This window comes from Girardinichthys multiradiatus, chromosome 17, assembly GCF_021462225.1.
Source record: "Girardinichthys multiradiatus isolate DD_20200921_A chromosome 17, DD_fGirMul_XY1, whole genome shotgun sequence".
Classification (NCBI taxonomy): domain Eukaryota; kingdom Metazoa; phylum Chordata; class Actinopteri; order Cyprinodontiformes; family Goodeidae; genus Girardinichthys; species Girardinichthys multiradiatus.
In genome coordinates this window covers 2533200-2544051 of record NC_061809.1, presented here as the reverse complement: position 1 = coordinate 2544051, position 10852 = coordinate 2533200, and the positions used below count along the sequence as shown (strand labels likewise).

Sequence of the window (10852 nt, the reverse complement as noted above, 5' to 3'; positions counted from 1 at the left end):
ACACTACCTTGCCTCACCAGGAGCAACATGCTATTAGGCTGACATGTCAGATTTTGTTTCATATGTTCCTACTTTAGCTGTGTATGCACATCCTGATACTCTGAATAAAATTAGTCACAAGAATCAGTTTCATTTAAGTGAAAAACATGTTGCAGGTAACGCCAAAGTACTTAGATGAGGACTTCACTGAAGAAGGCTCAGACAACAACAAAATAAATAAATGGACCACTTCCAAACAAGAAATGAGATTTCCCTGGACGTATCTAACAATTAAAAACATATCAGTCAACATTATTATCAGTTGGCAGAGACTGTGATCTCTGAAGGATGTTACTGAACCACGGGGTTTTGTTTGTCCTCAGATGGGCAGATGTTTTGCGGCTTTCTCCCCCACCATGTAGACACATTGTGGACACACCCATAGACTGCCCAGGGAAACCAGGAGCCAAGCAAACATTGTGAAGGAGTTGTCTTGGTGGGGGTTTATCTGCTCAGGGGGGCGGGGGTGTACACACACAAGAAGTCAGCTGGTCCATCTGGAGGAATTTTGTGTAGCACCAACCTCGCTTACATCGGACTGTGCTTCTCAGTTTCCACGGTACAAACCTATATTTTTTCTCATGTGATTCTGGGATCGGAACCACATCCTCACTTTGAGCCTTTGTCGGTAGGGTATGGCTATAGCTGCGCGGTCCAGGACGGGGTTCTACCGGCAGGAGGTAAACAGAACCGTGTGGGAGGTGCCGGAGAGGTACCGGGACTTAAAGCAGGTCGGAACTGGAGCCTACGGGACCGTGTGGTGAGTTTAGATAGGACACAGTTCCAGAATTAGTGATTAAAGATAATACTTTGGGATATGTTGCTTATTGTCACAAATGTTTTATATATTTTTTAATCAATAATACATCAAAAAAGTCAAAGAAAAAAGGTGAAAGAAAATCTTGGCAAAAAAAGGAAGTCTTGGCACTATTTAGCAATACTAAATTCATTGTTGTATTTTATCCAAACCTGTATACTGTAAAAGAAATACGTTTGTATTTTAGTTTATTCTATTTTTGTAGCTGTTATCCTGATTCTTTTGCACTGATATTCAGATTTATTGTTATATCCAAGTCAAGCTGCAGCGGTCAGTTTCTGGCCACAACTGGCTCTGCAGGGCCCCTTTGCATTGTGTGAGTGGATGAGGGTCAACAAAGAGCCCCCTTCCACCCTCATTGTGCACGAGAAATCTAAGATAAGTGCAATGAATGCTCCTCTACTTTGTCATAGATCAAAAAAGCGGCCTTTTTTGCCCACCGTAAAACAATGGGACTTTCAGTTTCAGGGGTTTGTGAAATATATTTGTAAAGGTTTTAGTGGACTTTGTTTCAACTGCCTGTTCATTGAAAATTACAACAATTTTTTATAGCAGTAATTCATGTTCTATTTGTATACTTTTTTTTTAGTTCAGCTTGGGACCGCCGCACAGGGACACAGGTGGCCATCAAAAAGCTACACCGGCCCTTCCAGTCCAAACTTTTTGCCAAAAGGGCCTACAGGGAGCTACGACTCCTCAAACACATGAAGCATGAAAATGTATGTGTAATCATCTACAATTTATAATTCGTTGTTCAGAAATAAAGATATTTGTATAGTATTGTATAGTAGCTATAGTATAGCACAGTATAACACAGCTTGATATAGGATAGTATATTATAGTACAGTGTACAACGTTAGCCCCCCCCCCCACACACACACACACAGACACCCCCCGTCCCGCCAACAACTTTGTAGTCGTGTCTTTGAACCTTCGGCCACATGTCTTGTCCACCAATCACCACCTGGTGGTGAGTTGGATACGCTGGAAGAGGAGGAAGCCAGACAGACTTGGCTGGCCCAAGTGCATAGTGAGGGTCTACTGGGATCGTCTAGCAGAGCCCTCAGCCAGGGATGTACTCAACTCCCACCTCCAGAAGAGCTTTGACCAGATTCCAGGGGAGGTTGGAGACACCTAGTCAGAATGGAGTATGTTCTCCACATCCATTGTCAATGCTGCTGCCTGTAGCTGTGGTCATGAGGTCTGCAGTGCCCATCGTGGCGGCAACCCCTGAACCCAATGGCGGACACCAGCAGTAAGGGATGCCGTCAACCTGAATAAAGAGTCCTGTTTGCTATGTTTTGCTTGTGGTACTCCTGAGGCGGCTGATGGGTACCGTGATGCGTGCCACAGCACGGACTGTGGCAGAGCCAAAAACTCAGGGCCTAGGAGGAGTTTGGTGAGGCCACGGAGAAGGACTACCGGTTGGCCTCGAAGCGATTCTGGCAAACCTTCTGGCGACTCAGGAGAGGGAAGCAGTGCTGCTGACCTTGACTGGGTACATTATCGTGCATTGGAAGGAGTACTTCGAGGATCTCCTCAATCCTGCTGCCATGCCTTCTCTGATGGAAGCAGAGAATGGGGGACTCAGAAATGAACTTGTTCATCACCCAGGCTGAAGTGACCAATGTGGTCAAAAAGCTCTACGGTGGCAAGGCTTCAGAGGTAGATGAGATCTGCCCTGAGTACCTCAAGTCTCTGGGTGTTGTGGGGCTGTCGTGGCTGATACACAACTTCAACATTACGTGGACAGTGCCTCTGGACTGGCAGACCGGGGTGAAGTGTTCCAACTACTGGGGGATCACACTCAGCCTCCATTGTAAGGCCTATGCCAGGATATTGGAAAGGATAGTCCGGCTGATTTTCGAACCTCAGATTTAGAAGAAGTGTGGTTTTCGTCCCAGCCATTGAGCACTGGACCAGCTCACCCTCTACAGGATGCTCAAGGGTTCATGGGAGTTTGCCCAACTGGTCCACATGTTTTTTGTGGTCCTGGAGAAGGCATTCTACTGTGTCCCTCGTGGTGACCTGTGGGGGGTGCTCCAGGAGTACGGAGTAGGGGGTGGTTTATTAGGGGCCATCTGGTCTCTGTACAAGCAGAGCAGGACTTTGGTCTGCATTGCTCCCCGTGCATGTTGAACTCCTAACTCCATAACTTTCATGGAGAGGATTTCTAGGTGCCGGAGGGGGTCTGGTTTGGGGACCAGTGGATTTTGTTTCTTCTTTTTCCAGATGACGTGGTCCTGCTGGCCCCCTCTAACCAAGACCTACAGCAGTTCGCAGCCGAGTGTGAAGCAGCTGGTATGAGGATCTGCTCCTCAAAGTCCGAGGCCATGGTTCTCGACTGGAAAAGGGTGGCTTGCCCTCTTGGGGTTGCAGAGGAGCGCCTGCCTTACGTGGAGGAGTTCAAGTATCTCTGGGTCTTGTTCATGAGTGAGGGGAGAATGAATAAGGAGATCGGCAGACGGATCGGTGCTGCCCCAATGAGGACGCTGTGCCGGTCTATTGTGGTGAAGAGAGAGACGACCTGAAAAGCAAGGCTCTCTGTTTACCGGTCGGTCCTACCCTCACCTATGGGCATGAACTTTGGGTCAGGTTAGGGTGAGGAGCTAAGCCATCTGGAAGGAGCTCGGCATAGAGCCACTGCTCCTCCACATCTAGAGTAGTCAGTTGAGGTGTCTCTGGCATCTGTATTGGATGCCTCATGGACACTTCCCCCAGGATTAGTTCCAGGTACGACCCACTGGGAGTCCAGGGAACGGCCCAGGACACGCTGGGGGGACTATGTCTCCCCCTGGAGGAGCTGATAGAGGTATCTGGAGAGTGGGAGGTCTGGGCAACTCTACTAATTCTGCTACCTAAGCGGAAGACGACGAGTATGAGTACGAGTTTAGCATAGTACAGTGTAGAATAACATAGCATTGTATTGTATAGTATAGTGTAGTATAGCATAGCACACTACCGTACAGTAAAGTATAAGGCTTAGTATCTCATTGTATATTGTAGCTGAGTATAGCTTAGTACAATATTGTATAGCATAGCTTAGTTAGTACAGTACAGTGCAGTAAAGTACATAAAGATCTGATGTAGTGTAATTACATAGCTCAAGTATAGCATAGCAATAGTATAGCACAGTGTAGGTTGGTATAGTTTAAGACTGTATAGTGTGTAACTAAGTTCTGTAAAATATATTAAAGCATGGTTGACAAATAAATTAGTAAAGAAAAGCATTGCCTATACATTCTATTTCATTATATCCTCGTACAGTATAGTATAGTATAGTACAGTATAGTATAGTATAGTACAGTACAGTACAGTACAGTATAATGTGGTGGCCCTCTAGCATCTAATATTCTACAGCGAAGCATAGTAAATTTTAGATCACTTTGCTCCTTTTTTTGCCTTCAACAGGTGATTGGCCTGTTGGATGTTTTCACAGCTGAGATCTCTTTGGATCGACTTCGAGACTTGTATGTTCCTCAGCTTTTTTCTATTCACTCCTTTTAGACGTTTTTTTTCTACATGTCATAATCGTAATACTGCTGTCCTTACATTCGCAGTTACCTAGTGATGCCATTCATGGGCACAGACCTGGGAAAGCTAATGAAAATGGAGAGGTTGTCGGGGGATCGCATTCAGTTTCTTGTTTATCAGATGCTGAGAGGCCTTAAGGTAAAGGAGACAAAGGGGAATTTCTCCAAACATTCTTTGTTGTTTTCTAAGGGAAAAAAGAGAAAGGTTTCTTTGAGCAGAGCTTATGTTTTTCCTGTATCCTGCTTCCCCACAGTATATCCACTCAGCAGGGATCATCCACAGGGTGCGTGAACTTTTACTATCTGTCTGTCTGTCTGTCTGTCTGTCTGTCTGTCTGTCTGTCTGTCTGTCTGTCTGTCTGTCTGTCTGTCTGTCTATCTATCTATCTATCTATCTATCTATCTATCTATCTATCTATCTATCTATCTATCTATCTATCTATCTATCTATCTATCTATCTATCTCTCTCTCTCTCTCTCTCTCTCTATCTATCTTCTTTATTTTTAACATTTAAGCAGTACAAATAAATGTGCAAATACATTAAACATATTGATCTTTAGATCTATGTAAAAAATTTATAACATGTAATATCTTTTATCCAACAGGACCTCAAACCTGGAAATTTAGCCATAAACCCTGATTGTGAGCTAAAGGTAATTCAGCTTTAAATAAAGCAAAATTGTCTTGATTTATTCTCATATTTATAAAAAACATAATATAATAATACTGTACCTACCTTTTATTCTGCTTTAGATTCTTGACTTTGGCTTGGCTCGACAGACTGACACAGAGATGACTGGTTATGTTGTGACGCGCTGGTATCGGGCACCGGAGGTCATCCTCAACTGGATGCATTACACGCAAACTGGTAAAAAATAAATAAATCAGATGGATTGATAATTTAATCTGAGAGCTATTTTACAACACAGTGTGACAAAAAGCAATGCTTTTGCTTTGCATTGCAGTGGATATTTGGTCAGCAGGTTGCATCATGGCAGAGATGTTGCTGGGAAAACCTCTGTTCAAAGGAAACGACCGTATCCTTGGCCGTCTGCTGCCCAGTTGCTTGATTTCACCTGATGCCATTTTGATCCTGTATTTGAAAATGTCTTCTGTTTTACAAAAGTAAAGTTTTGTTTTTACAGAATCCGCAAAACTCCCTGGATAAGTTTGTGATGATGATAAAAGTGTCATTATCAAATTCAGTGCAATCATTTTGGCTCTGATTTAACACAGTCTAACATAGACTCGTCACGTTCAAAAACAAGTCCAAAATCTTGCAGACTGATACACGCTCAACTAATGTGATTTCACATCATACAACAGTAATTGTTTGGCAGAGAAAACCATCTGAGTGAAAGCATAAATTGTTAAGATCTGTTAACACAGGTCGGATATTACCATTTTCAGTTTGGGTTGTGGTGAATGGCTAAAATCCACTATGTGATACCTGTTAGCTTTCTGCCAGTCTGAGAATTCATTTAAGTTCACTTGGTGATGTGCCATCTGTCTACCTCCGCATACTTCAAAAAACCTCAACTCAAAAATCTGAAGCATCTTTTTAACATCTACACCTTCACAAGAGACCCTTTTTATGTTTGCTATAGTTTTTTGAGCCAAACTACATCTGTGTTACAAGTCTTATTGGATCAGACTGATTGATACATTCGGCAGCCACAGCACACTTAATTTCACAAAATAACACAGACACTTGGATGAGGAAACAACGACAAACTGAACAATTGTCTCTTTTGACAGTGATGGTTATTATCCACTTACAATGCATCCGAAAGGTATTTACAGAGCTGCAGTTTTTTCACATTTAGTTATGTTACAGCCTTATTCCAAATGGTATCAACTTAATCTCTTTTCTCAAAATGGTACACACAATACACCATTATGACAATGTGAAAAAGTTTTTTGAGTGTTGCAAATTTATTAAAAACAAAAAACTAAGAAATCACATTTACCTAAGTATTCACAACCTTTGCTTCATACTTTGTTGACCCACCTTTAGCAGCAATTACAGCCTCAGGCTGTACATATATCTTTAGGCAGTTTCATTCATCTTTCTTTGCAGTACATCTCAAGCTCCATTAGGTTTAAAGGGAGACATCTGTGAACAACCACTTTCAGATCTTTCTTGAGATGTTCAATTGGATTCAAGTCTGGATTCTGGCTTGGCCTCTCCAGGATATTCACATAGTGGTTCTGAAGCCACTCCTTTGAGATCTCAGCCGTGTGCTTCGGGTCATTGTCCTGCTGAAAAATGACCCGCTCTGGAGCAAGTTTTGATCCAGGATGTCTCTGTACATTTCTGTATTCATCTTTCCTTCTATCCTGATTAGTCTACCAGGTCCTCCTTCTGAAAAACATCCCCATAGCATGATGCTGCCACCACCATGCTTGACTGTAGGGAAGGTACTGGCTTGGTGATGAGCGGTGTCTTGTTTCCTCCACCTTGCATTCACAATAAAGAGTTTAATCTTTGTCTCATCAGACTAGAAATGTTTGTTTCTCATGGTCTGAGTCCTTCAGGTGCCTCTTGGCAAACTCCATATGGGCTGCCATGTGGCTTTTATCTGGACACTTTATCATACATGCATGATTGGTGGATTGCTGCAGAGAAGGTTGTCCTTCCTGAAGGGCCTTCTCTCTCCACTGAAGAATGCTGGAGCTCTGACAGAGTGACCATGGGGTTCTTGATCACCTCCCTGACTAAGGCCCTTCTCCCCCGATTGCTCAGTTTAGACAGCCAGCCAGCTCTAGACAGAGACCTGGCGGTTCCAAGCTTCTTCCATTTATGACTGATGGAGGCCACTGACCTCATTTGGGACTATTTTAAGCAGCAGAAATCTTTCTGTATTTTTCCCAGATTTGTGCTTCAACTGCCCTTCTCTTTTGAACCTATTCTGATGATCTGATCAGTTTGAGAAGCAATTAAAGGACCGTATCATGAGCGGAAATATTAATAAATCCTGTCTAAATTCTGTCTAAAAACAGTTCTCATAATGTGACCGTTATCTTGTGTTGGTTGAGAGGTCCTGACTGCAGGGAGGTTCTGCAATAGTTCATTATGGTACAGCTTCTTTTAATTGACCCCTCTGTTGCTGGTTACCTAATAGAATGCTCAAATATGAATCATGATAAAAACTGAAGCAAGCATCGATTCTTAACCATTTTCTCTATCAGACCTGGACCAGCTAAGAGAAATCATGAAGATTACAGGAACTCCGACTCCTGACTTTGTTCTGAAGCTACAGAGTCAAGATGTAAGTTGTAACTTGGCCTCATTCAGACCTGTCTGCTGTGATACACGTTCAGGTCTAAAGTTTGAGCAGTCGCTTTGTTTGTTTAGATTCAGATCACAACAGTTCAATTAAACTGGAAAAAAAAAAATTAAGTATACAGACGCTTGCAAAACTATTCGGAGCTCTTTTATTATGTTACAACGTGAACCTCAAGTTTCAAGTCTTTTGCAGCCTCTGGCATGTTTTCATCCAGGATTGCCCCTGTATTTATTTCCCTCCATCCTCCCATCAACTCTAACCAGTTTCCCTGTTCCTGCTGAAGAGAAGCAGCCCCACAGCATGATGCTGGCACCACCATGTTTCATTGTGGGGATAGTGTGCCTTGGGGTATGTGCAGTGTTACATTTTCTTCTTACAACATTTGGCATGCAGGCCAAAATGTTTCATTTTGATCTCTTCTGAGCAGAGCACCTTCTTCTCCATGTTATATGTTCCCGCCCACAAGGCCGTGGGTCATGGAGTATTGGGCTGCACAGAGAAAAAAAAATTGTTTTATAATTTTCCTTAATACTGACAATGAGACCACGAGATGGACTATTTTATTTTAAAACCGAGAAGCACTTGTCTGCTTCTGTCGGTGCTTCATGTGAAGCTGAGAGGGAGCAGGAAAGCAAACCTGTGAGCAAACGTTGAACAGGGAGTGTTGCCCAGCCCAGACTATCTGCATCCCATCTCCCCGTCTAACAATCTGCGGTTAAGCTAGGCTCTACAAGGAGGGAAATAAACTAGGGTCGCCCTTAGAAGTCCTGAGTACAATCAGAACTTAAAATGGCTTACTTCCAACAATTGTTTTGTTCTTGCCAGTCTTCTGAAAACAGCAGATATGTGGAGTACACAACTGATCATTTTCCTGTCAACTGATTTTCCCACCAGAGCAGGGAACCTCTTCCAAAGTTACCGTGGACCTCTGTGCTGCTGTCTTGTCAGTTTAGGTAGACCATCGTGTCGTGGGTTGGAGTTGTGTCAAATGATTGATTAAACAGAAGAGCGTTATTTATACTGAGATTAATTACACACGTGTGTACACACGTTTTACTTGCCGGTCGAACAAGAATTCATTTAGGAGTATCAGACTAGGGGGGGTATTAAAGTCTCAATCACACAAATTTTTTCTGTCTCCTTCAACAGGCCAGAAACTACATCAGAAGTTTACCAAAAGTGCCAAAGAAAGATTTGCAGCTCATTTTCTCCAAAGCCAGCTCACATGGTACATGAACACTTTCTGTAGCTCCATTGCTGAAGCCTTTGTTTTGCTGACTTTCACACATCTCTGTGCATCGCAGCGCTGTGCATCCTGGAAAAGATGCTCCTTCTCGATCCTGAGAGCAGGGCAAGCGCGTCAGAGGCCCTTGAGCTCCCGTTCTTCAGCGAGTTCAGAGATGTGGAGGAGGAGACTGAGGCGCTGCCATACGATCAGACAATAGACAACACAGACCTGCCGCTGGAACAGTGGAAACGTGAGAGAGGACACTCCATTCCATACATTTTGCTTGCTGTAGTAACTTAGATGTAATGAACCAGCATCCTTCAGTTTAAACTGTTGTGATTTGTCCCAACATTGCTCATTTACAGGGGTTGGACAATGAAACTGAAACACCTGTCATTTTAGTGTGGGAGGTTTCATGGCTAAATTGGACCAGCCTGGTAGCCAGTCTTCATTGATTGCACATTGCACCAGTAAGAGCAGAGTGTGAAGGTTCAATTAGCAGGGTAAGAGCACAGTTTTGCTCAAAATATTGAAATGCAAACAACATTATGGGTGACATACCAGAGTTCAAAAGAGGACAAATTGTTGGTGCACGTCTTGCTGGCGCATCTGTGACCAAGACAGCAAGTCTTTGTGATGTATCAAGAGCCCCGGTATCCAGGGTAATGTCAGCATACCACCAAGAAGAACGAACCCCATCCAACAGGATTAACTGTGGGCGCAAGAGGAAGCTGTCTGAAAGGGATGTTCAGGTGCTAACCCGGACTGTATCCAAAAAACATAAAACCACGGTGGCCCAAATCACGGCAGAACTAAATGTGCACCTCAACTCTCCTGTTTCCACCAGAACTGTCCGTCGGGAGCTCCACAGGGTCAATATACACGGCCGGGCTGCTATAGCCAAACCTTTGGTCACTCATGCCAATGCCAAACGTTGGTTTCAATGGTGCAAGAAGCGCAAATCTTGGGCTGTGGACAATGTGAAGCATGTATTGTTCTCTGATGAGTCCATCTTTACTGTTTTCCCCACATCCAGGAGAGTTACGGTGTGGATAAGCCCCAAAGAAGCGTACCACCCAGACTGTTGCATGCCCAGAGTGAAGCATGGGGGTGGATCAGTGATGGTTTGGGCTGCCATATCATGGCATTCCCTTGGCCCAATACTTGTGCTAGATGGGTGCTTCACTGCCAAGGACTACCGAACCATTCTTGAGGACCATGTGCATCCAATGGTTCAAACATTGTATCCTGAAGGCGGTGCTGTGTATCAGGATGACAATGCACCAATACACACAGCAAGACTGGTGAAAGATTGGTTTGATGAACATGAAAGTGAAGTTGAACATCTCCCATGGCCTGCACAGTCACCAGATCTAAATATTATTGAGCCACTTTGGGGTGTTTTGGAGGAGCGAGTCAGGAAACGTTTTCCTCCACCAGTATCATGTAGTGACCTGGCCACTATCCTGCAAGAAGAATGGCTTAAAATCCCTCTGACCACTGTGCAGGACTTGTATATGTCATTCCCAAGACGAATTGACGCTGTATTGGCCGCAAAAGGAGGCCCTACACCATACTAATAAATTATTGTGGTCTAAAACCAGGTGTTTCAGTTTCATTGTCCAACCCCTGTAACTGCCCCGTGTCCAAAAGAACAAATAAATGAATTCTTTCAATGTTACGTTACCTGTTTGTATAGCAGAGGTTAACAAACTCATACTAACAAGCCTCTTTTTCTTTCTGTATAAACAGGTCATACTTTCACAGAGATCCTGACCTTTAGGCCACCCAGGGACTCAAAGGAAACGTCGCTTTAAGAGCTTGCATCTTTCCAAACATGAACCTTTACCCTCCCACACTGAAATATTTTTTTATTTTATCTATTAGTAGGGATCCAAAGTGTTTGTCAATTCTTTTATAGACAATAAATAGTATTTGATCTGA

At 43.5% G+C, this 10852-nt stretch overlaps 1 protein-coding gene across 1 annotated transcript; it reads left to right on the top strand.

The window, feature by feature from the left end:
- The first annotated feature begins 372 nt into the window (after window positions 1–372).
- On the top strand, window positions 373–10852 carry LOC124882732 (mitogen-activated protein kinase 12-like). Its single transcript, XM_047389248.1, has 13 exons — window positions 373–598; window positions 672–799; window positions 1446–1575; window positions 4268–4326; window positions 4417–4528; window positions 4644–4673; window positions 4996–5043; window positions 5144–5258; window positions 5356–5427; window positions 7583–7662; window positions 8830–8908; window positions 8985–9158; window positions 10661–10852. The coding sequence occupies exons 2-13, from the start codon at window positions 675–677 to the stop codon at window positions 10723–10725; spliced, it is 1089 nt and encodes a 362-aa protein (XP_047245204.1). The 5' UTR covers window positions 373–598; window positions 672–674; the 3' UTR covers window positions 10726–10852.

What these genes read in the sequence shown, in the direction of transcription:
- LOC124882732 (XM_047389248.1), top strand. Translation starts at nt 675, where the DNA reads ATGGCTATAGCTGCGCGGTCCAGGACGGGGTTCTACCGGCAGGAGGTA. An exon ending in AGATGCTGAGAGGCCTTAAG is followed by an intron (nt 4,529 to 4,643) that starts GTAAAGGAGACA and finishes GCTTCCCCACAG; the next exon opens with TATATCCACTCAGCAGGGAT. An exon ending in CTCCAAAGCCAGCTCACATG is followed by an intron (nt 8,909 to 8,984) that starts GTACATGAACAC and finishes TGTGCATCGCAG; the next exon opens with CGCTGTGCATCCTGGAAAAG.